At 31.7% G+C, this 26769-nt stretch overlaps 1 protein-coding gene across 3 annotated transcripts in view; it reads left to right on the top strand.

Moving 5' to 3' along the window:
* LOC141398470 (atrial natriuretic peptide receptor 2) overlaps positions 1-26769 on the top strand; it is a 513388-nt gene that overhangs the window by 106747 nt on the left and 379872 nt on the right. For 2 of the 3 annotated variants that reach the window (XM_073975758.1, XM_073975761.1), the window contains 3 exons: positions 4307-5866; positions 11125-11308; positions 11385-11587. In XM_073975758.1, coding sequence (XP_073831859.1) covers positions 4564-5866; positions 11125-11308; positions 11385-11587 — 1690 coding nt within the window. In that variant the 5' untranslated portion in view covers positions 4307-4563. Of the gene's footprint in view, positions 1-4306; positions 5867-11124; positions 11309-11384; positions 11588-12162; positions 12227-26769 lie in introns of those variants that run through there. The other variant, XM_073975817.1, reaches the window with a different exon arrangement.

A 26769-nucleotide genomic window follows, 5' to 3' on the forward strand; every position in this document is an offset into this window, starting at 1 on the left:
CGTGTCAAAATGTTGGCCAAATGTACAGAACAATGGCATGAAATATGGTTAGCACATCCTTTATTTAAATGACAGGATAAATGCTGTGTCAACAGAAAACACTCACCATTTCTTTGGTAGGACATTTAAATTGAATACATTTTAAAAATTTCACCCAAATAATTGGCATTGATTTCAATTTTATTGTTTTTATATTATTTTTATATGGTCTTTGCTTTCTCTTGCGATTATCGATTGTCTGATAAGAGGATTGGCATAAATGACAAATCACCTCGAGTCCAACGCCACCCATAAACATTGTCATTGGCCTAAGGCTATTGGAAAATCGTTTCTTTTCAACGATTTTTGAAGTAGGTGATAATTTTAAAAGTAATCAAATTCTTATAGTTTGTCTTATAGTTTGTTTGAAATTGTTGTTGATGGCAAATTCTTTTTCTATAGAAACAGTTGTCGATAACAACTTTTTCTATAGAAATAGTTGTCGATAACACTTATTTCCACAGTAAAAACTTTTTCTATAGAAACAGTTGTCGATAACAACATTTTCTATAAAAACAGTTGTCTATAACAACTTGTTGTCGATAACAACTTTTTCTATAGAAACAGTTGTCGATAACAACTTTTTCTATAGAAACAGTTGTCGATAACAACTTTTTCTATAGAAACAGTTGTCGATAACAACTTTTTCTATAGAAACAGTTGTCGATAACAACTTTTTCTATAGAAACAGTTGTCGATAACAACTTTTTGTATAGAAACAGTTGTCGATAACAACTTTTTCTATAGAAACAGTTGTCGATAACAACTTTTTCTATAGAAACAGTTGTCGATAACAACTTTTTCTATAGAAACAGTTGTCGATAACAACTTTTTCTATAGAAACAGTTGTCGATAACAACTTTTTCTATAGAAACAGCTGTCGATAACAGCTCTTATAGAAACAGTTGTCGATAGCAACTTTTTCTATAGAAACAGTTGTCGATAGCAACTTTTTCTATAGAAACAGTTGTCGATAGCAACTTTTTCTATAGAAACAGTTGTCGATAACAACTTTTTCTATAGAAAAAGTTGTCGATAACAACTTTTTCTATAGAAACAGTTGTCGATAACAACTTTTTCTATAGAAACAGTTGTCGATAACAACTTTTTCTATAGAAACAGTTGTCGATAACAACTTTTTCTATAGAAACAGTTGTCGATAACAACTTTTTCAATAGAAATAGTTGCCGATAACAGCTTTTTCTATAGAAACAGTTGTCGATAACAGCTTTTTCTATAGAAACAGTTGTCGATAACAGCTTTTTCTATAGAAACAGTTGTCGATAACAGCTTTTTCTTTAGAAACAGTTGTTGATAACAGCTTTTTCTATAGAAACAGTTGTCGATAACAGCTTTTTCTATAGAAACAGTTGTCGATGAAAACTTTTCTATAGAAACAGTTGTCGATGAAAACTTGTCTATAGAAACAGTTGTCGATAACAACTTTTTCTATAGAAACAGTTGTCGATAACAACTTTTTCTATAGAAACAGTTGTCGATAACAACTTTTTCTATAGAAACAGTTGTCGATAACAACTTTTTCTATAGAAACAGTTGTCGATAACAACTTTTTCTATAGAAACAGTTGTCGATAACAACTTTTTCTATAGAAACAGTTGTCGATAACAACTTTTTCTATAGAAACAATTGTCGATAACAACTTTTTCTATTGAAACAGTTGTCGATAACAACTTTTTCTATAGAAACAGTTGTCGATAACAACTTTTTCTATAGAAACAGTTGTCGATAACAACTTTTTCTATAGAAACAGTTGTCGATAACAACTTTTTCTATAGAAACAGTTGTCGATAACAACTTTTTCTATAGAAACAGTTGTCGATAACAACTTTTTCTATAGAAACAGTTGTCGATAACAACCTTTTCTATAGAAACAGTTGTCGATAACAACTTTTTCTGTAGAAATAGTTGTCGATAACAACATTTTCTACAGAAATAGTTGTCGATAACAACTTTTTCTATAGAAATAGTTTTCGATAACAACTTTTTCTATAGAAATAGTTGTCAATAACAACTTTTTCTATAGAAATAGTTGTCGATAACAACTTTTTCTATAGAAATAGTTGTCGATAACAACTTTTTCTATAGAAATAGTTGTCGATAACAACTTTTTCTATAGAAATAGTTGTCGATAACAACTTTTTCTATAGAAAGAGTTGTCGATAACAACTTTTTCTATAGAAATAGTTGTCGATAACAACTTTTTCTATAGAAATAGTTGTCGATAACAACTTTTTCTATAGAAATAGTTGTCGATAACAACTTTTTCTATAGAAATAGTTGTCGATAACAACTTTTTCTATAGAAATAGTTGTCGATAACAACTTTTTCTATAGAAATAGTTGTCGATAACAACTTTTTCTATAGAAATAGTTGTCGATAACAACTTTTTCTATAGAAATAGTTGTCGATAACAACTTTTTCTATAGAAATAGTTGTCGATAACAACTTTTTCTATAGAAATAGTTGTCGATAACAACTTTTTCTATAGAAATAGTTGTCGATAACAACTTTTTCTATAGAAATAGTTGTCGATAACAACTTTTTCTATAGAAATAGTTGTCGATAACAACTTTTTCTATAGAAATAGTTGTCGATAACAACTTTTTCTATAGAAATAGTTGTCGATAACAACTTTTTCTATAGAAATAGTTGTCGATAACAACTTTTTCTATAGAAATAGTTGTCGATAACAACTTTTTCTATAGAAATAGTTGTCGATAACAACTTTTTCTATAGAAATAGTTGTCGATAACAACTTTTTCTATAGAAATAGTTGTCGATAACAACTTTTTCTATAGAAATAGTTGTCGATAACAACTTTTTCTATAGAAATAGTTGTCGATAACAACTTTTTCTATAGAAATAGTTGTCGATAACAACTTTTTCTATAGAAATAGTTGTCGATAACAACTTTTTCTATAGAAATAGTTGTCGATAACAACTTTTTCTATAGAAATAGTTGTCGATAACAACTTTTTCTATAGAAATAGTTGTCGATAACAACTTTTTCTATAGAAATAGTTGTCGATAACAACTTTTTCTATAGAAATAGTTGTCGATAACAACTTTTTCTATAGAAATAGTTGTCGATAAAAACTGTTTCTATAGAAATATTTGTCGATAACAAATTTTTCTATAGAAATAGTTGTCGAGAAGAAGAACAGTTGTCGATAACAGCTTTTTCTAAAGAAACAGTTGTCGATAACAACTTTTCTTATGGAAACAGTTGTCGATAACAACTTTTTCTATAGAAATAGTTGTCGATAACAAATTTTTCTATAGAAACAGTTGTCGATAACAACTTTTTCTATAGAAACAGTTGTCGATAATAAATTTTTCTATAGAAGCAGTTGTCGATAATAACTTTTTCTATAGAAACAGTTGTCGATAATAACTTTTTCTATAGAAACAGTTGTCGATAACAACTTTTTCTATAGAAACAGTTGTCGATAACAACTTTTTCTATAGAAACAGTTGTCGATAACAACTTTTTCTATAGAAACAGTTGTCGATAACAACTTTTTCTATAGAAACAGTTGTCGATAACAACTTTTTCTATACAAGCAGTTGTCGATAACAACTTTTTCTATAGAAACAGTTGTCGATAACAACTTTTTCTATAGAAACCGTTGTCGATAACAACTTTTTCTATAGAAACCGTTGTCGATAACAACTTTTTCTATAGAAACAGTTGTCGATAACAACTTTTTCTATAGAAACAGTTATCGATAACAACTGTTTTTACAGAAACAAGTGTCGATAATAACTTTTTCTATAGAAAATAGCTGTCGATACCAACTTTTTCTATAGAAATGTAGTTGTCGATAACAACTTTTTCTATATTAAGCGACGTACACACAATCACTTTTGCTCAAATAATCGGTTGCTTTTTGGTGTGGCCGTTCATTTTTTGCAGTCATCAGCCAACCACAAAATGTTTTGATGTTTTTGACAGTTTGACACTATTCGAAACTGATCTTGAGTACCCCGTTTAAAAATAGTTGTTGATAACAACTTCTATGAAAACAGTTGTCGATTACAATTTTGTCGATGCAAAATCGTTGGTCTTTTCGATAACATGCAAGAATCTACAAATTTTTTACTTCGATAACAAATTTATGATATCGAAATAAATAGTTCTGGAACAGACCACTTGTAGATAGCAACTTTTTGGAATGAAATATTTGTCTATTTTTTCTATTTGAAAATGAACAGATCTTAAAATGTTTCTCTTTTTTCTTTTCAGATTTTTTGTGCAAGAGCAATGCACTCCTGGTTCATGGTTTTGGTGATTTATAGCTTCCAAGAAACTTCAACATGCTACTGTAATTGACACAAAACAGGAAACAACACACTTTTGTCCAGAAGCAGAAAAATAGAAACCAAACGAAGATTCACGTTTCTAAGAATTTTTGAAATTGAGGTGATGACGCACACCATTGCTGCCACGTGAATAGTTTCAAGTAATGCACAACAGACCATAAGGATAATAATAACGGGATTATGCAAACAGAGGCAGCAGCAGTTAAAATAAAACCTCAACATGCTATCAACACAATGTTGCAAAATGTTGACAAGAAGTGGGAACATTGCAAACAGAAATACACTTCTCCAATGGTCAATAGAAAACCAGGTCAAGACAATTCAAAGAATACAGTTAAGCTGGCCGATAGGGAAAACACCACGAATGAGGTCACCGACCATCCCAACAGCAACAATGTTTCCCAATCAACAACAGCAGCAGCATCAAAAATTGGAAAAAAGGGTTCCATGAAGCCATATTCCAAACTGGATCACAATTATGCAAATGAGTTTGATAATGGTGTTCCGACTATCATTAAGGCTGTTGCTTGTCTAGAGGCGAAGATTAAGAAACAACCAAAGAAGCCAAAGCCAAAACATTCTAATGATTGTAAAAACTACAAACCAGCAGAAGGCAACAGCAACAAAATTATTCCTCTGCAAGAGCTTCTTTGCAATCAAGGAAACCAGCAGCAGCAGGAGCAACAAAACAAATTACTAAGCAGTATTATTAGCCAATTTCCCACACAACAAACAACAATAACAACTATCCAAAGCAAAAACATACTATCGTACCTGCAATCCATGAAGTCTAATCACGAACTCCCAATGCAGAATGCTGCTACACATCATTACTCAATTGCATCGACAGCAGCAGCATCATCATCGCCTTCATCAGAATCCGCAGCTCTGGCAGGAGTAGTAGCTAGAAGGAAAAAATCATCCTTCCGCCTTGATCTCATTAACATAATTTGCATTCTAGTGCTCATCCTTATCTTGCCCCATTATTTGCTGCACTTACCATCGCTGCTGGTGTCAGCCGCTTGTCGTGACGAACCCAGTCGTTCCTGTGAAGCCATATGTCGACCCAAGTGGTTGATGAAAGCTGACAGTGACAAAATCTATTACCATGCAATGCATCACTCTGTCAATGATGATAATCAGACAATTGATATATTTCGGAATTTATCCTCGCCGTCTCCTTCGTCGCCTATTGGTGAAGACTTGCGTAATCCGTTTGCAGCATACAATTGTACAATACGTGCTTTAGTATTATTGCCCGATAACGATACCTATGTGACATCGTTAAGGCGTGTAGTACCGATTTTACAAACTGCTGAAGATTTGCTCCATCAAAGTGGTTTATTGCCGTCGTATGTAAACATCGAATGGATGCCACACGACGACAAATGTGATGCAGCCTATGCCATGGTCAATGTTATGGATGGCATTGTAAAGAAGTGTGCCCATGCCATTTTTGGACCGACGTGTGATTATGGTTTGGGTAAGTAAGGAGGACAAAATAGGGAGAGGAAAAATGGTATGGGCATAAATTTTTATAGAAAAAGTTGTTATCGATACATATTTTTATGAAATCAGTTGTTATCGAAAATTATTTCTACAGAAAAAGATGCTATCGTTAACTATTTCTATGGAAAAAGGTGTTATCGACAACAATTTCTATAGAAAAATTTGTTATCGGCAACTCTTCCTATAGAAAAAGTTGTTATCGACAACTATTTCTATAGAAAAAGTTGTTATCGACAACTATTTCTATAGAAAAAGTTGTTATCGACAACTATTTCTATAGAAAAAGTTGTTATCGACAACTATTTCTATAGAAAAAGTTGTTATCGACAACTATTTCTATAGAAAAAGTTGTTATCGACAACTATTTCTATAGAAAAAGTTGTTATCGACAACTATTTCTATAGAAAAAGTTGTTATCGACAACTATTTCTATAGAAAAAGTTGTTATCGACAACTATTTCTATAGAAAAAGTTGTTATCGACAACTATTTCTATAGAAAAAGTTGTTATCGACAACTATTTCTATAGAAAAAGTTGTTATCGACAACTATTTCTATAGAAAAAGTTGTTATCGACAACTATTTCTATAGAAAAAGTTGTTATCGACAACTATTTCTATAGAAAAAGTTGTTATCGACAACTATTTCTATAGAAAAAGTTGTTATCGACAACTATTTCTATAGAAAAAGTTGTTATCGACAACTATTTCTATAGAAAAAGTTGTTATCGACAACTATTTCTATAGAAAAAGTTGTTATCGACAACTATTTCTATAGAAAAAGTTGTTATCGACAACTATTTCTATAGAAAAAGTTGTTATCGACAACTATTTCTATAGAAAAAGTTGTTATCGACAACTATTTCTATAGAAAAAGTTGTTATCGACAACTATTTCTATAGAAAAAGTTGTTATCGACAACTATTTCTATAGAAAAAGTTGTTATCGACAACTGTTTCTATAGAAAAAGTTGTTATCGACAACTGTTTCTATAGAAAAAGTTGTTATCGACAAATGTTTCTATAGTAAAGTTGTTATCGACAACTGTTTCTATAGAAAAAGTTGTTATCGACAACTGTTTCTATAGAAAAAGTTGTTATCGACAACTGTTTCTATAGAAAAAGTTGTTATCGACAACTGTTTCTATAGAAAAAGTTGTTATCGACAACTGTTTCTATAGAAAAAGTTGTTATCGACAACTGTTTCTATAGAAAAAGTTGTTATCGACAACTGTTTCTATAGAAAAGGTTGTTATCGACAACTATTTCTATAGAAAAAGTTGTTATCGACAACTATTTCTATAGAAAAAGTTGTTATCGACAACTATTTCTATAGAAAAAGTTGTTATCGACAACTATTTCTATAGAAAAAGTTGTTATCGACAACTATTTCTATAGAAAAAGTTGTTATCGACAACTATTTCTATAGAAAAAGTTGTTATCGACAACTATTTCTATAGAAAAGTTGTTATCGACAACTATTTCTATAGAAAAGTTGTTATCGACAACTATTTCTATAGGAAAAGTTGTTATCGACAACTATTTCTAAAGAAAAAGTTGTTATCGACAACTATTTCTATAGAAAAAGTTGTTATCGACAACTATTTCTATAGAAAAAGTTGTTATCGACAACTATTGCTATAGAATAAGTTGTTATCGACAACTATTTCTATAAAAAAATTGTTATCGACAACTATTTCTATAGAAAAAGTTGTTATCGACAACTATTTCTATAGAAAAATTTGTTATCGACAACTATTGCTATAGAAAAAGTTGTTATCGACAACTATTTCTATAAAAAAATTGTTATCGACAACTATTTCTATAGAAAAAGTTGTTATCGACAAATATTTCTAAAGAAAAAATTGTTATCGACAACTATTTCTAAAGAAAAAATTCTTACCGACAACTATTTCTATAGGAAAAGTTGTTATCGACAACTATTTCTATAGAATAAGTTGTTATCGACAACTATTTCTATAGAAAAAGTTGTTATCGACAACTATTTCTATAGAAAAAGTTGTTATTGACAACCATTTCTACAGAAAAAATTGTTATCGACAACCATTTCTACAGAAAAAATTGTTATCGACAACTATTTCTATAGAAAAAGTTGTTATCGACAACTATTTCTATAGAAAAAAGGTTGTTATCGACAACGATTTCTATAGAAAAATTTGTTATCGACAACGATTTCTATAGAAAAATTGTTATCGACAACTATTTCTATAGAAAAAGTTGTTAACGACAACTATTTCTATAGAAAGAGTTGTTAACGACAACTATTTCTATAGGAAAAAATTGTTATCGACAACTGTTTCTAGAGAAACAACTGTTTCTAGAGAAACAACTGTTTCTAGAGAAACAACAACTTATCGACAACTATTTCTAAAGAAAAAGTTGTTATCGACAACTTTTTTATAGAAAAAGTTGTTATCCACAATTGTTTCTATAGAAAAAGTTGTTATCGACAACTGTTTCTATAAAAAAAGTTGTTATTGACAACTGCTTCTCTAGAAAAAATTGTTATCGACAACTGCTTCTCTAGAAAAAATTGTTATCGACAACTGTTTCTAGAGAAAAAGCTGTTATCGACAACTATTTCTATAGAAAAAGTTGTTATCGACAACTATTTCTATAGAAAAAGTTGTTATCGACAACTATTTCTATAGAAAAAGTTGTTATCGACAACTATTTCTATAGAAAAAGTTGTTAACGACAACTATTTTATAGAAAAAGATGTTATCGACAACTATTTCTATAGAAAAAGTTGTTATCGACAACTATTTCTATAGAAAAAGTTGTTATCGACAACTATTTCTATAGAAAAACATTTGCTATCGACAACTATTTCCATAGAAAAATTTGTTATCGACAAATATTTCTATAGAAAAAGTTGTTACCGACAACTATTTCTATAGAAAAAGTTGTTACCGACAACTATTTCTATAGAAAAAGTTGTTACCGACAACTATTTCTATAGAAAAAGTTGTTACCGACAACTATTTCTATAGAAAAAGTTGTTACCGACAACTATTTCTATAGAAAAAGTTGTTACCGACAACTATTTCTATAGAAAAAGTTGTTATCGACAACTATTTCTATAGGAAAATCGTTATCGACAACTATTTCTATATAAAAAGTTGTTTCGGCAACTATTTCAATAGAAAAAATTGTTATCGACAACTATTTCTATAGAAAAAGTTATTATCGACAACTATTTCTATAGAAAAAGTTGTTATCGACTACTATTTCTATAGAAAAAGTTGTTATCGACTACTATTTCTATAGAAAAAGTTGTTATCGACAACTATTTCTATAGAAAAAGTTGTTATCGACAACTATTTCTATAGAAAAAGTTGTTATCGACAACTATTTCTATAGAAAAAGTTGTTATCGACAACTATTTCTATAGAAAAAGTTGTTATCGACAACTATTTCTATAGAAAAAGTTGTTACCGAAAACTATTTCTATAGAAAAAGTTGTTACCGACAACTATTTATATAGAAAATGTTGTTGTCGACAACTATTTCTATAGAAAAAGTTGTTAGCGACAACTATTTCTATAGAAAAAGTTGTTAGCGACAACTATTTCTATAGAAAAAGTTGTTAGCGACAACTATTTCCATAGAAAAAGTTGTTAGCGACAACTATTTCTATAGAAAAAGTTGTTATCGACAACTATTGCTATAGAAAACGTTGTTATCGACAACTGCTTCTATAGAAGAGTGGTTATCGACAACTATTCTAATAGAAAAAGTTGTTATCGACAACTATTTCTATAGAAAGAGTTGTTATCGACAACTATTTCTATAGAAAGAGTTGTTATCGACAACTGTTTCTATAGAAAAAGTTGTTATCAACAACTGTTTCTATAGAAAAAGTTGTTATCAACAACTGTTTCTATAGAAAAAGTTGTTATCGACAACTATTTCTATAGAAAGAGTTGTTATCGACAACTATTTCTATAGAAAAAGTTGTTATCGACAACTGTTTCTATAGAAAAAGTTGTTATCGACAACTGTTTCTATAGAAAAAGTTGTTATCGACAACTGTTTCTATAGAAAAAGTTGTTATCGACAACTGTTTCTATAGAAAAAGTTGTTATCGACAACTGTTTCTATAGAAAAAGTTGTTATCGACAACTGTTTCTATAGAAAAAGTTGTTATCGACAACTGTTTCTATAGAAAAAGTTGTTATCGACAACTGTTTCTATAGAAAAAGTTGTTATCGACAACTGTTTCTATAGAAAAAGTTGTTATCGACAACTGTTTCTATAGAAAAAGTTGTTATCGACAACTGTTTCTATAGAAAAAGTTGTTATCGACAACTGTTTCTATAGAAAAAGTTGTTATCGACAACTGTTTCTATAGAAAAAGTTGTTATCGACAACTGTTTCTATAGAAAAAGTTGTTATCGACAACTGTTTCTATAGAAAAAGTTGTTATCGACAACTGTTTCTATAGAAAAAGTTGTTATCGACAACTGTTTCTATAGAAAAAGTTGTTATCGACAACTGTTTCTATAGAAAAAGTTGTTATCGACAACTGTTTCTATAGAAAAAGTTGTTATCGACAACTGTTTCTATAGAAAAAGTTGTTATCGACAACTGTTTCTATAGAAAAAGTTGTTATCGACAACTGTTTCTATAGAAAAAGTTGTTATCGACAACTGTTTCTATAGAAAAAGTTGTTATCGACAACTGTTTCTATAGAAAAAGTTGTTATCGACAACTGTTTCTATAGAAAAAGTTGTTATCGACAACTGTTTCTATAGAAAAAGTTGTTATCGACAACTGTTTCTATAGAAAAAGTTGTTATCGACAGCTGTTTCTATAGAAAAAGTTGTTATCGACAACTGTTTCTATAGAAAAAGTTGTTATCGACAACTGTTTCTATAGAAAAAGTTGTTATCGGCAACTGTTTCTATAGAAAAAGTTGTTATCGGCAACTGTTTCTATAGAAAAAGTTGTTATCGACAACTGTTTCTATAGAAAAAGTTGTTATCGACAACTGTTTCTATAGAAAAAGTTGTTATCGACAACTGTTTCTATAGAAAAAGTTGTTATCGACAACTGTTTCTATAGAAAAAATTGTTATCGACAACTGTTTCTATAGAAAAAGTTGTTATCGACAACTGTTTCTATAGAAAAAGTTGTTATCGTCCACTGTTTCTATAGAAAAACCTATTATCGACAACAAAGAATTGCTAAATTTCCGTCCCCTTTTTCTAGCTGCTGTTGGTCGCATCACGAAATATTTCAACAGTAATGGCACTCCGTTGATTACAGTCGGTGGTGGTACCTTTGATTTTGAAGCAAAAAAGACCACATGTGCCGATGAATTCTATATGCTGCTGAGAACGGGAATGTTGAGCTTTCGCACCATATCAGATCTCACAATAAATGTAATGAAACAGTAAGAATAAATTAACTTTTTAAAAACTACCTTTGGATAATAATGCAAAAATTTCAAAATATCCTCGATTTTATAGAAATAAATGGTCCCGCTCAATATTCTTCTATGATCGTGATGGCCAGACAAGTGTTGCTGGGCAACACACCTGTTTCTTAATGATGAAAACGTTGGGCGAACAAATGCGTAAAAATAATATGAATTTTGCTCAACATTGGATATCACGCGACCAGAAATATCGTCACGAGGAGATGGTGCGTGAAATTGGTAATAAACATTCAGGTAAGTTCTGCTGATTTAACAGAGACTTTTAATAACAGTTGATGTTATTGTGTTAACATGGTTATGCTAATGGTGGGTAGTGAAATGGTGAAAAGCTTTAACAAAGAGAAGCTTTCAAAGCTATTTTAGTAATGATACAAACCACAAAAGTTTCGGTATTTTAGTACATAAAAAGTTAACTATTCGGCCGTACATAAAATGGTACGGTATTGAGAAAAGCGAATCCACAAGTTATTGATTGTGTTTGTGGATTTTTAATACACTTTACAGTTATAAAGCACATATTTCCAGACAAAAAATCTAAACAAAACTACTTCCATGAAAAACACTTCCATTTCCAAAAGCTTTTTCCCCAGTTCGAAATTCTCTTTAGACAACCAATAAACAAAAATCAGCTGTTTCCGAACAACAACAACTGTGGAAATAATGCCGGTAATAATTGTTTACATTTACTCCATTTACGATATTGGAGTAAATGGACACTTTACCTATCCCGATGGCGCCCAATGTTGCCTTCTGTTGTTGCTTGGTATCGTTGCCCTTTATATATGTCATGCATTATCCCTAGCACGTTTAGTCCTTCTTTAGATGTTTTCATGTGCGCCGCAATCAAAGTTCGTTCGTACGCTCGTTCACCCGGTATGTAATACAGATTCGTCATTAGTATTCGCATATTGTAAATCATGGATTACAGTTTTAGAAAGTGAAACTTGAAAAACTAGAACAGAAATAAATTTCCTTAACAAGTGAAATTGTTTTTGTTGAGATAAAGGAATTGCATGGTTTGGCGTGGATAGAAGAAGATTTCATGTGTGTGTGAGAGTGTATGCATTTTTAAAGTTTTAATTGAAGTTTAATTGTAACAAGTGGAAGCAATATATGAAATTCTAAATAATGGAAAAAAATCAAATTTAAATAAATTAAAAATGGTAATATCTTGTGGTCAAATTTAAAAATTAATAATACAAAGTGAGTCCTACCAAGTGGTTATTGAATAAATACATTTATATTTCTTTACATTGTATTGACAATTCAAATTATTATAAAAAATCTGCGTCTATGATGCTGGACCTTAGAAAATATTCTTTAAAAAATCCACGTCTATGATGCTGGACCTTAGAAAATATTCTTTAAAAAATCCACGTCTATGATGCTGGACCTTAGAAAATATTCTTTAAAAAATTCACGTCTATGATGCAGGACCTTAGAAAATATTCTTTAAAAAATCCACGTCTATGATGCTGGACCTTAGAAAATATTCTTTAAAAAATCCACGTCTATGATGCTGGACCTTAGAAAATATTCTTTAAAAAATCCACGTCTATGATGCTGGACCTTAGAAAATATTCTTTAAAAAATTCACGTCTATGATGCAGGACCTTAGAAAATATTCTTTAAAAAATCCACGTCTATGATGCTGGACCTTAGAAAATATTCTTTAAAAAATCCACGTCTATGATGCTGGACCTTAGAAAATATTCTTTAAAAAATCCACGTCTATGATGCTGGACCTTAGAAAATATTCTTTAAAAAATTCACGTCTATGATGCTGGACCTTAGAAAATATTCTTTAAAAAATTCACGTCTATGATGCAGGACCTTAGAAAATATTCTTTAAAAAATCCACGTCTATGATGCTGGACCTTAGAAAATATTCTTTAAAAAATCCACGTCTATGATGCTGGACCTTAGAAAATATTCTTTAAAAAATCCACGTCTATGATGCTGGACCTTAGAAAATATTCTTTAAAAAATTCACGTCTATGATGCTGGACCTTAGAAAATATTCTTTAAAAAATTCACGTCTATGATGCAGGACCTTAGAAAATATTCTTTAAAAAATCCACGTCTATGATGCTGGACCTTAGAAAATATTCTTTAAAAAATCCACGTCTATGATGCTGGACCTTAGAAAATATTCTTAAAAAAATCCACGTCTATGATGCTGGACCTTAGAAAATATTCTTTAAAAAATCCACGTCTATGATGCTGGACCTTAGAAAATATTCTTTAAAAAATTCACGTCTATGATGCAGGACCTTAGAAAATATTCTTTAAAAAATCCACGTCTATGATGCTGGACCTTAGAAAATATTCTTAAAAAAATCCACGTCTATGATGCTGGACCTTAGAAAATATTCTTTAAAAAATCCACGTCTATGATGCTGGACCTTAGAAAATATTCTTTAAAAAATCCACGTCTATGATGCTGGACCTTAGAAAATATTCTTTAAAAAATCCACGTCTATGATGCTGGACCTTAGAAAATATTCTTTAAAAAATTCACGTCTATGATGCAGGACCTTAGAAAATATTCTTTAAAAAATCCACGTCTATGATGCTGGACCTTAGAAAATATTCTTTAAAAAATTCACGTCTATGATGCAGGACCTTAGAAAATATTCTTTAAAAAATCCACGTCTATGATGCTGGACCTTAGAAAATATTCTTTAAAAAATTCACGTCTATGATGCAGGACCTTAGAAAATATTCTTTAAAAAATCCACGTCTATGATGCTGGACCTTAGAAAATATTCTTTAAAAAATCCACGTCTATGATGCTGGACCTTAGAAAATATTCTTTAAAAAATCCACGTCTATGATGCTGGACCTTAGAAAATATTCTTTAAAAAATTCACGTCTATGATCCAGGACCTTAGAAAATATTCTTTAAAAAATCCACGTCTATGATGCTGGACCTTAGAAAATATTCTTTAAAAAATCCACGTCTATGATGCTGGACCTTAGAAAATATTCTTTAAAAAATCCACGTCTATGATGCTGGACCTTAGAAAATATTCTTTAAAAAATCCACGTCTATGATGCTGGACCTTAGAAAATATTCTTTAAAAAATCCACGTCTATGATGCTGGACCTTAGAAAATATTCTTTAAAAAATTCACGTCTATGATGCAGGACCTTAGAAAATATTCTTTAAAAAATCCACGTCTATGATGCTGGACCTTAGAAAATATTCTTTAAAAAATCCACGTCTATGATGCTGGACCTTAGAAAATATTCTTTAAAAAATCCACGTCTATGATGCAGGACCTTAGAAAATATTCTTTAAAAAATTCACGTCTATGATGCAGGACCTTAGAAAATATTCTTTAAAAAATCCACGTCTATGATGCTGGACCTTAGAAAATATTCTTTAAAAAATCCACGTCTATGATGCTGGACCTTAGAAAATATTCTTTAAAAAATCCACGTCTATGATGCTGGACCTTAGAAAATATTCTTTAAAAAATCCACGTCTATGATGCTGGACCTTAGAAAATATTCTTTAAAAAAACCACGTCTATGATGCTGGACCTTAGAAAATATTCTTTAAAAAATCCACGTCTATGATGCTGGACCTTAGAAACTATTCTTTAAAAAATCCACGTCTATGATGCTGGACCTTAGAAACTATTCTTTAAAAAATCCACGTCTATGATGCTGGACCTTAGAAACTATTCTTTAAAAAATCCACGTCTATGATGCTGGACCTTAGAAACTATTCTTTAAAAAATCCACGTCTATGATGCTGGACCTTAAAAACTATTCTTTAAAAAATCCGCGTCTATGATGCTGGACCTTAAAAACTATTCTTTAAAAAATACACGTCTATGATGATGGACCTTAGAAAATATTCTTTAAAAAATACACGTCTATGATGATGGACCTTAGAAAATATTCTTTAAAAAATCCACGTCTATGATGCTGGACCTTAGAAAATATTCTTTAAAAAATCCACGTCTATGATGCTGGACCTTAGAAAATATTCTTTAAAAAATCCACGTCTATGATGCTGGACCTTAGAAAATATTCTTTAAAAAATCCACGTCTATGATGCTGGACCTTAGAAAATATTCTTTAAAAAATCCACGTCTATGATGCTGGACCTTAGAAAATATTCTTTAAAAAATCCACGTCTATGATGCTGGACCTTAGAAAATATTCTTTAAAAAATCCACGTCTATGATGCTGGACCTTAGAAAATATTCTTTAAAAAATCCACGTCTATGATGCTGGACCTTAGAAAATATTCTTTAAAAAATCCACGTCTATGATGCTGGACCTTAGAAAATATTCTTTAAAAAATCCACGTCTATGATGCTGGACCTTAGAAAATATTCTTTAAAAAATCCACGTCTATGATGCTGGACCTTAGAAAATATTCTTTAAAAAATCCACGTCTATGATGCTGGACCTTAGAAACTATTCTTTAAAAAATCCACGTCTATGATGCTGGACCTTAGAAACTATTCTTTAAAAAATCCACGTCTATGATGCTGGACCTTAGAAACTATTCTTTAAAAAATCCACGTCTATGATGCTGGACCTTAGAAACTATTCTTTAAAAAATCCACGTCTATGATGCTGGACCTTAGAAACTATTCTTTAAAAAATCCACGTCTATGATGCTGGACCTTAGAAACTATTCTTTAAAAAATCCACGTCTATGATGCTGGACCTTAGAAACTATTCTTTAAAAAATCCGCGTCTATGATGCTGGACCTTAGAAAATATTCTTTAAAAAATACACGTCTATGATGCTGGACCTTAGAAAATATTCTTTAAAAAATCCACGTCTATGATGCTGGACCTTAGAAAATATTCTTTAAAAAATCCACGTCTATGATGCTGGACCTTAGAAAATATTCTTTAAAAAATCCACGTCTATGATGCTGGACCTTAGAAAATATTCTTTAAAAAATCCACGTCTATGATGCTGGACCTTAGAAAATATTCTTTAAAAAATCCACGTCTATGATGCTGGACCTTAGAAAATATTCTTTAAAAAATCCACGTCTATGATGCAGGACCTTAGAAAATATTCTTTAAAAAATCCACGTCTATGATGCTGGACCTTAGAAAATATTCTTTAAAAAATCCACGTCTATGATGCTGGACCTTAGAAAATATTCTTTAAAAAATCCACGTCTATGATGCTGGACCTTAGAAAATATTCTTTAAAAAATCCACGTCTATGATGCAGGACCTTAGAAAATATTCTTTAAAAAATCCACGTCTATGATGCTGGACCTTAGAAAATATTCTTTAAAAAATCCACGTCAATGATGCTGGACCTTAGAAACTATTCTTTAAAAAATCCACGTCAATGATGCTGGACCTTAGAAAATATTCTTTAAAAAATCCACGTCTATGATGCTGGACCTTAGAAAATATTCTTTAAAAAATCCACGTCTATGATGCTGGACCTTAGAAAATATTCTTTAAAAAATCCACGTCTATGATGCTGGACCTTAGAAAATATTCTTTAAAAAATCCACGTCTATGATGCTGGACCTTAGAAAATATTCTTTAAAAAATCCACGTCTATGATGCAGGACCTTAGAAAATATTCTTTAAAAAATCCACGTCTATGATGCTGGACCTTAGAAAATATTCTTTAAAAAATCCACGTCAATGATGCTGGACCTTAAAAACTATTCTTTAAAAAATACACGTCTATGATGATGGACCTTAGAAAATATTCTTTAAAAAATACACGTCTATGATGATGGACCTTAGAAAATATTCTTTAAAAAATCCACGTCTATGATGCTGGACCTTAGAAAATATTCTTTAAAAAATCCACGTCTATGATGCTGGACCTTAGAAAATATTCTTTAAAAAATCCACGTCTATGATGCTGGACCTTAGAAAATATTCTTTAAAAAATCCACGTCTATGATGCTGGACCTTAGAAAATATTCTTTAAAAAATCCACGTCTATGATGCTGGACCTTAGAAAATATTCTTTAAAAAATCCACGTCTATGATGCTGGACCTTAGAAAATATTCTTTAAAAAATCCACGTCTATGATGCTGGACCTTAGAAAATATTCTTTAAAAAATCCACGTCTATGATGCTGGACCTTAGAAAATATTCTTTAAAAAATACACGTCTATGATGCTGGACCTTAGAAAATATTCTTTAAAAAATCCACGTCTATGATGCTGGACCTTAGAAACTATTCTTTAAAAAATCCACGTCTATGATGCTGGACCTTAGAAACTATTCTTTAAAAAATCCACGTCTATGATGCTGGACCTTAGAAACTATTCTTTAAAAAATCCACGTCTATGATGCTGGACCTTAGAAACTATTCTTTAAAAAATCCACGTCTATGATGCTGGACCTTAGAAACTATTCTTTAAAAAATCCACGTCTATGATGCTGGACCTTAGAAACTATTCTTTAAAAAATCCACGTCTATGATGCTGGACCTTAGAAACTATTCTTTAAAAAATCCACGTCTATGATGCTGGACCTTAGAAACTATTCTTTAAAAAATCCACGTCTATGATGCTGGACCTTAGAAACTATTCTTTAAAAAATCCGCGTCTATGATGCTGGACCTTAGAAAATATTCTTTAAAAAATACACGTCTATGATGCTGGACCTTAGAAAATATTCTTTAAAAAATCCACGTCTATGATGCTGGACCTTAGAAAATATTCTTTAAAAAATCCACGTCTATGATGCTGGACCTTAGAAAATATTCTTTAAAAAATCCACGTCTATGATGCTGGACCTTAGAAAATATTCTTTAAAAAATCCACGTCTATGATGCTGGACCTTAGAAAATATTCTTTAAAAAATCCACGTCTATGATGCTGGACCTTAGAAAATATTCTTTAAAAAATCCACGTCTATGATGCTGGACCTTAGAAAATATTCTTTAAAAAATCCACGTCTATGATGCTGGACCTTAGAAAATATTCTTTAAAAAATACACGTCTATGATGCTGGACCTTAGAAAATATTCTTTAAAAAATCCACGTCTATGATGCTGGACCTTAGAAACTATTCTTTAAAAAATCCACGTCTATGATGCTGGACCTTAGAAACTATTCTTTAAAAAATCCACGTCTATGATGCTGGACCTTAGAAACTATTCTTTAAAAAATCCACGTCTATGATGCTGGACCTTAGAAACTATTCTTTAAAAAATCCACGTCTATGATGCTGGACCTTAGAAACTATTCTTTAAAAAATCCACGTCTATGATGCTGGACCTTAGAAACTATTCTTTAAAAAATCCACGTCTATGATGCTGGACCTTAGAAACTATTCTTTAAAAAATCCACGTCTATGATGCTGGACCTTAGAAACTATTCTTTAAAAAATCCACGTCTATGATGCTGGACCTTAGAAACTATTCTTTAAAAAATCCGCGTCTATGATGCTGGACCTTAGAAAATATTCTTTAAAAAATACACGTCTATGATGCTGGACCTTAGAAAATATTCTTTAAAAAATCCACGTCTATGATGCTGGACCTTAGAAAATATTCTTTAAAAAATCCACGTCTATGATGCTGGACCTTAGAAAATATTCTTTAAAAAATCCACGTCTATGATGCTGGACCTTAGAAAATATTCTTTAAAAAATCCACGTCTATGATGCTGGACCTTAGAAAATATTCTTTAAAAAATCCACGTCTATGATGCTGGACCTTAGAAAATATTCTTTAAAAAATCCACGTCTATGATGCTGGACCTTAGAAAATATTCTTTAAAAAATCCACGTCTATGATGCTGGACCTTAGAAAATATTCTTTAAAAAATCCACGTCTATGATGCTGGACCTTAGAAAATATTCTTTAAAAAATCCACGTCTATGATGCTGGACCTTAGAAAATATTCTTTAAAAAATCCACGTCTATGATGCTGGACCTTAGAAAATATTCTTTAAAAAATCCACGTCTATGATGCTGGACCTTAGAAAATATTCTTTAAAAAATCCACGTCTATGATGCTGGACCTTAGAAAATATTCTTTAAAAAATCCACGTCTATGATGCTGGACCTTAGAAAATATTCTTTAAAAAATCCACGTCTATGATGCTGGACCTTAGAAAATATTCTTTAAAAAATCCACGTCTATGATGCAGGACCTTAGAAAATATTCTTTAAAAAATCCACGTCTATGATGCTGGACCTTAGAAAATATTCTTTAAAAAATCCACGTCTATGATGCTGGACCTTAGAAAATATTCTTTAAAAAATCCACGTCTATGATGCTGGACCTTAGAAAATATTCTTTAAAAAATCCACGTCTATGATGCTGGACCTTAGAAAATATTCTTTAAAAAATCCACGTCTATGATGCTGGACCTTAGAAACTATTCTTAAAAAATCCACGTCTATGATGCTGGACCTTAGAAACTATTCTTTAAAAAATCCACGTCTATGATGCTGGACCTTAGAAACTATTCTTTAAAAAATCCACGTCTATGATGCTGGACCTTAGAAACTATTCTTTAAAAAATCCACGTCTATGATGCTGGACCTTAGAAACTATTCTTTAAAAAATCCACGTCTATGATGCTGGACCTTAGAAAATATTCTTTAAAAAATCCACGTCTATGATGCTGGACCTTAGAAAATATTCTTTAAAAAATCCACGTCTATGATGCTGGACCTTAGAAACTATTCTTTAAAAAATCCACGTCTATGATGCTGGACCTTAGAAAATATTCTTTAAAAAATCCACGTCTATGATGCTGGACCTTAGAAAATATTCTTTAAAAAATCCACGTCTATGATGCTGGACCTTAGAAAATATTCTTTAAAAAATCCACGTCTATGATGCTGGACCTTAGAAAATATTCTTTAAAAAATCCACGTCTATGATGCTGGACCTTAGAAAATATTCTTTAAAAAATCCACGTCTATGATGCTGGACCTTAGAAAATATTCTTTAAAAAATCCACGTCTATGATGCTGGACCTTAGAAAATATTCTTTAAAAAATCCACGTCTATGATGCTGGACCTTAGAAAATATTCTTTAAAAAGTCCACGTCTATGATGCTGGACCTTAGAAAATATTCTTTAAAAAATCCACGTCTATGATGCTGGACCTTAGAAAATATTCTTTAAAAAATCCACGTCTATGATGCTGGACCTTAGAAAATATTCTTTAAAAAATCCACGTCTATGATGCTGGACCTTAGAAAATATTCTTTAAAAAATCCACGTCTATGATGCTGGACCTTAGAAAATATTCTTTAAAAAATCCACGTCTATGATGCTGGACCTTAGAAAATATTCTTTAAAAAATCCACGTCTATGATGCTGGACCTTAGAAAATATTCTTTAAAAAATCCACGTCTATGATGCTGGACCTTAGAAAATATTCTTTAAAAAATCCACGTCTATGATGCTGGACCTTAAAAAATATTCTTTAAAAAATCCACGACTATGATGCTGGACCTTAGAAAATATTCTTTAAAAAATCCACGTTTATGATGATGGATCTTAAAAAATATTCTTTAAAAAATCCACGTCTATGATGCTGGACCTTAAAAATATTCTTTAAAAAATCTACGTCTATGAGATGGACTTTAAAAATATTCTTTAAAAAATCCACGTCTTTGATGATGGAACCTTAAAAAATATTCTTTAAAAAATCCACGTCTATGATGTTGGACCTTAGAAAATAGTCTTTAAAAATCCACGTAAATGATGCTGGACCTTAAAAAATATTCTTTAAAAAATCCACGTATATGATGCTGGACCTTAGAAAATATTCTTTAAAAAAGTCCACGTCTTTGATGCTGGACCTTAGAAGATATTCTTTAAAAAATCCACGTCTATGATGCTGGACCTTAGAAAATATTCTTTAAAAAATCCACGTTTATGATGCTGGACCTTAGAAAATATTCTTTAAAAAATCCACGTCTATGATGCTGGACCTTAGAAAATATTCTTTAAAAAATCCACGTCTATGATGCTGGACCTTAAAAAATATTCTTTAAAAAATCCACGTATATGATGCTGGACCTTAGAAAATATTCTTTAAAAAAGTCCACGTCTTTGATGCTGGACCTTAGAAAATATTCTTTAAAAAATCCACGTCTATGATGCTGGACCTTAGAAAATATTCTTTCAAAAATCCTCGCCTAGGGTTCTGGACCTTAGAAAATATTCTTTCAAAAATCCACGTCTATGATAATGGACCTTACAAAATATTCTTAAAAAAATCAACGTCTATAATGACGGACCTTAAAAATATTCTTTAAAAAATCCACATCTATGATTTTGGCCTTAGAAAATACTCTTTAAGACAATGGGCTTTATTCATCTCAGCTTTTTAGAGCTATTATGGTAATTTGAAACAAATATTTTTTTGTATTGTTTTTGCCAAGCGTTATCCTTTTGCCTACATATTTGATTTACCCTCCATATTTGTGGGCTCAAAATTCACCTCTACTTCCCCCACAACAAATTGCAAATAAATTAATCCCCGCCATAATGAATAATTATGAATGAAAATAAATGTCCACAGGTATTTTGAAATAATATTAAAAATAATTGCTTTATGAAATCAAAACCTGTGAAATTGTATTTAGTTTTTAATTAAATATTTACAACGTTGTTACATACTGTGACAGGATTGCCTTGAATAAGTGAAAATAATTCATTACAAAAACACAAAGAAAATAAAAACTAAAATGCTGTAGGAATTCGCTAAGCAAATAAAAATATAATGACAATAAAAAACGCGTAACTAACGGGCTTAAATTAAGGGCAAAACAAAAGTTTTGTTGAGAATGTGTGTGTGTGATGTACAAATAAAATAGTGATGATAATTATGTTAATTAATTCATAACAAATTGTAATAATACAGGAAAGAAATAATGTGACAATAATGTTTAAATAAATATTCCATTGTTAGTGTAAGTAAATAAAAAATAAATAAATTATTATATAAATATATATGAAAATATGCAAACTAATAAAAATTAAATTAACACAATTATGTATTTTTGTAAGTGTATATAAACTGATATTTTACTTATAAACATATTATTGTAACTTTCTGTTAATATTGCTATATGTTCTCCTATTTCTCTTCTATTCTCGTTGCTAGTCATTTTCGGAAATTTTTTGTTATTAAAATAATATCACCTTTACATTTTATACTTTATCTGTTGAACAAATAAAGAGCAACTGACAGACACAACATTAGCTTTTCTCCCAGGAATTTTCTAAACAAAATATCCTCTTTGTATTTTATTTGTATAGAAGTCACATTTTTTGTTTGCTAGTCAATGTAATCCGTGGCATTGTTGTTGTTGGAGTTGGTGATATTGTAGAAATTTATGCGATATTATTTGAACACACACACGCATGAAAAAAGATATCAATGACAGTTTTGTTTTATCTCAATAATAATGTTATTTTTGAGATGCCAATCTCCTTTTGAATTTATAACTCGTACGACATTTGATTTTTTTTGTGGGGAGAATAATTATAACCTCAGACTTTGGTGCGATAAAAATATTTATTTCGACTAATGAGGATGAAAAGTGAGTGGGGGCTATGTTCACCATTCTTACTTGTCAATATTCCTTGGGTGAAATTGTGGTCAATCATATATAACTTTCCACCAGACATTTATCGCTGTAGGTCCTCGTCTGGCTATAGCCCCCATACAACCGTTGTGACCTCCATATCCACCCGAAATGACCGAAACTTGGTGTTTATTCTCCATATTTTTTTGTGAGCTTATTGAATACATCAAACTCTTGTCTTTATATATGAGAAATTTCATTTAAAACCATTTTTTACCGATTTATGGTCAAAAACCGTCCATTTGTTGTATAAAATCGAATTCTGACTTTCGCTGTTCATCATTTTTTATACCCTCAGCATTTATGCTAACGAGGGTATATACACTTTCATACGGACAAAATGTGCCTCATCGAAATAATGGTTTTAGACCCCATGTATGTTTGGACCAAATGTGTTTCAGACAATTTGGAGTCGATTGAGCAATGTCCGTCCGTCTGTCTGTCTGTCTGGCTGGCTGGAGCGCACGATAACTCTCGAACGGATCAACCCATTCGATCCAAAATTTGGCTTTCGTAATATTTTGTCCAAACTTAGTTTAATTTCGAAGATGGGCTATATCGGTCCACTCCTTCCGGTACCTCCCCCACAAAAGTTCGAAAATGTTCGGAAAATTTGTGCGCACGATAACTCTTGAAGGAAGTAACCGATTTGATCCATACTTTGCACAGTGTGAAATTCCTATCAGGCTTAGATGCGGTTCCAATATGGACTCAATCGGTCCACTCCTTCGGGTACCTCCCACACAAAATTTCGGAAAAGTTATGTTTAGGACCTGTTCACGAATCTCTTTGATTTTTGTTGTAGCAACTCGTATTCGCTGCCCCCATATAACGGTATAAGTTGCATCAGGAGCAAGTCCATACTTCCAGAGAAAATAGTCTGAAAGTTACAAAAAAACCCTATGACACCGTGTATAGTGGTTAGAGCGCAAGATAACTCTCGAACGGATCTGCCGATGCGGTCCAAAATTTGGCATTCGTAATATTTTGTCCAAACTTAGTTTAAGTTCTAAGATAAACCATATCGGTCTACTCCTTCAGGTACCTCCCCACAAAAGTTCAAAAATTTGCCAAAAAATTTTTGCGCACGATAATTCTTGAAGGGAAGGACCGATTTGGTCAATACTTTACACATCCTAAAATATCTACCAGATATAGATCAGGTTCGAATATGGACTATATTTGTCCACTCCTTCGGGTACCTCCCACACAAAATTTTTGATAAATTCACTTTAAGACCTGCTCTCGAATCACTTTGATTTTTGTTGAAGCAACATGCATTCGCTGCCTCTATTACGGCAGTAAAAGTTTTCTTCAGGGGCAAGTCTATACTTTTTGAGAAAACAGCCCGAATGTTGTAAAAACCCCCTATGGCACCATATGCGTTCGTCCACACTTTGGATATTGTAATATTTCTTCGAATATTAGATGAAATTCGAAGGTGGTGCTTATAGGTCCACTCTTTCCGGTACCTCCCCCACAAAAGTTCGAAAATATCCTCAAAAATGGTACGCGCGATTTCGCATAGACGTAGCAACCGATTTGGTCTAAACTTTGGATCTCTAAATATTGTCGAAACTTAGTTTATGTTCCAATTTGGGCCATATGGGAAAAAAGTATTTCAATCCACACAGGCTGAGGGTATATTTCTGTCTGCAAAGCCGACTGATACTTTTTTACTTGTTTTTATTATTTTTGCCAATCGTTATCCTTTTGTCTACATATTTGATTTACCCTCCATATTTGGGGGTTCACAATTCACTTCTACTTCCCCCACAAAAAAAATTGCACATACAGTCTGTCGCAAAAGATAGTATACACCGTTGAAACCAAAATGTATAGGGATAAAAAGCACAATAACTTATTGAAAACAACAAACAATTTTTTTTATTTGAGAGACACGAAGGTCGTCTTCGGTAATAACAGTTAAAAGTGCGCAATATTTGCCTGCATACATTAGCAATAGAGTTTCTGGTCGGGAATTCCCGACCCAGGATTTCCCGGGAATTCTCAATTTTTTTCGGACGGGATTTACGGGTATTTGTATTTTTCATATATAAGTCTTATATTATTTGTCTTATAGTTATTTAATGTTGAAAATATAGTGGAATAGCGATTATTCATGTCCCAATAATTCGTAATTCCCGATCATTTGTAACAAACTTAGGGTCCATAGTAAAAATCGCGATAGTTCGTGTAAAGTACATACATTTTGGTCCTCTCAATAATTATTGTTTTTTTCTGGAATTCGAAGTCTGTATAACCTCACATAATTCTGAACTTTTTGGATTCATATCCTTGTTGTTCTAGTCCATATTTGTAATAATGGCATTGTCCCAATTTACATTGGGCGAGTTTACTTGCGGCAATTGTCATTTTGTAGGAGAGAGAGGTGAGGCATATGGTAACCCTTTGCCTCTCAGCACCCTCTCTCACCTACAAACTGACAATTGCCGCAAATAAACTCGCCTAATGTAAATTGGTACATTCTTGAATTACATATATTAATTTGCTAAGATATAAACTCTGTGATCGATTTGAATTGCTGTTTTCTCCAAAATTATTGCATGTAATATTAAAAACGGTATAATTTGTAAAGGCCTCGACACATAAGAAGCATGGAATTCTTGCTTAAGTCATATCTGGCAAATGACTAAAGACCAAGTGCGACCTAATTCAAATGTGATTCTGAAATCTTTTTATTAGGTCGAACTTGGTCTTTACTCTTTTATAAGATATGACTTCAGCAAGAATGCCGTGCTTCTTATGTGTCGAAGCCTTAAGTGGCAAATCGTGTATATTAGGAATGGAAGTCAGTAATAACTATAGTATGTATGTTCATATAAGTACGCCTCTATATCTGTGGTGCCACCGTGGTGCAATTGTGAAGCTTTGTACACAAAAGGTCAACCTTGTAAAAATCCTTTATCAACGGATTTATTCTATGATCGACACGCCCTTCGAACCATGAAAAGAACTCCCCATATCATTGACCAAAAAATAGAGTCGCACAGCAATCTTTGATATGAAGGAAGCCTTTGAGAGGATGGTCGTGGGAAACAGCAATTTATATAATCTCCGCATATTAGTCAGGAAGAATTGGTTGGCTTGAACAGCTGCCATATATGATGTATTGGTACTTTCAAGATTTTGGCGCATCGTCGTTAATATTGTTCCATATTGTTCCAAAGAGATAACTGATGATACAACTATACATATAAGGAGTATTTATTTCCTTTATGTTTGCTCTCTGTCACGTCTATTCCCCACAAACTCGATTTCTCATAGTCCCGGGAATTCCCGGGTTCCCGGGAATGAGAAATTTGTATTCCCGATTTCCCGGGAATGAAAAAAAGTCGGGAATTCCCAAACTCTAATTAGCAAGTGTACGGTTCGAATCCAAAAAATACCAAAATTTATATCGCAAAAGTTAGTATACAAAGGAGAATCCCCGTGGAACTGTTTAAAAAATTCTTGATATTTTTGAACAAAATGAAACTAAATCTGTACTTAAGATCATAAAGAGTATATTAATTGGTTTTAATGGCAGTTATATTACTTACAGTGACAAGTCCAACGTAGACTGGATCGTAAAATCCACAAAAATTGGTCATCTACAAATACAACAACTGTAACGACAATATTCCGGGTGTTATGCCCTGTTTATGAATTTTAAAGCCATGAAATGCTCAGAAAATCTCTAAAGTTTCAATATGGGGTGATCTTGATCGAGTTTCGACTTTTCCTTTTTGAAGAAACGGGAATTTCATGAAGGAAACCCATGCTTTTGAGGCCGTTGTCCTTTTGAAACATGTAATAATCCTTAAT

The sequence above is a fragment of the Musca autumnalis genome, unplaced genomic scaffold, assembly GCF_047663935.1.
Source record: "Musca autumnalis isolate F117 unplaced genomic scaffold, ASM4766393v1 scaffold_1, whole genome shotgun sequence".
Classification (NCBI taxonomy): Eukaryota; Metazoa; Arthropoda; class Insecta; order Diptera; family Muscidae; genus Musca; species Musca autumnalis.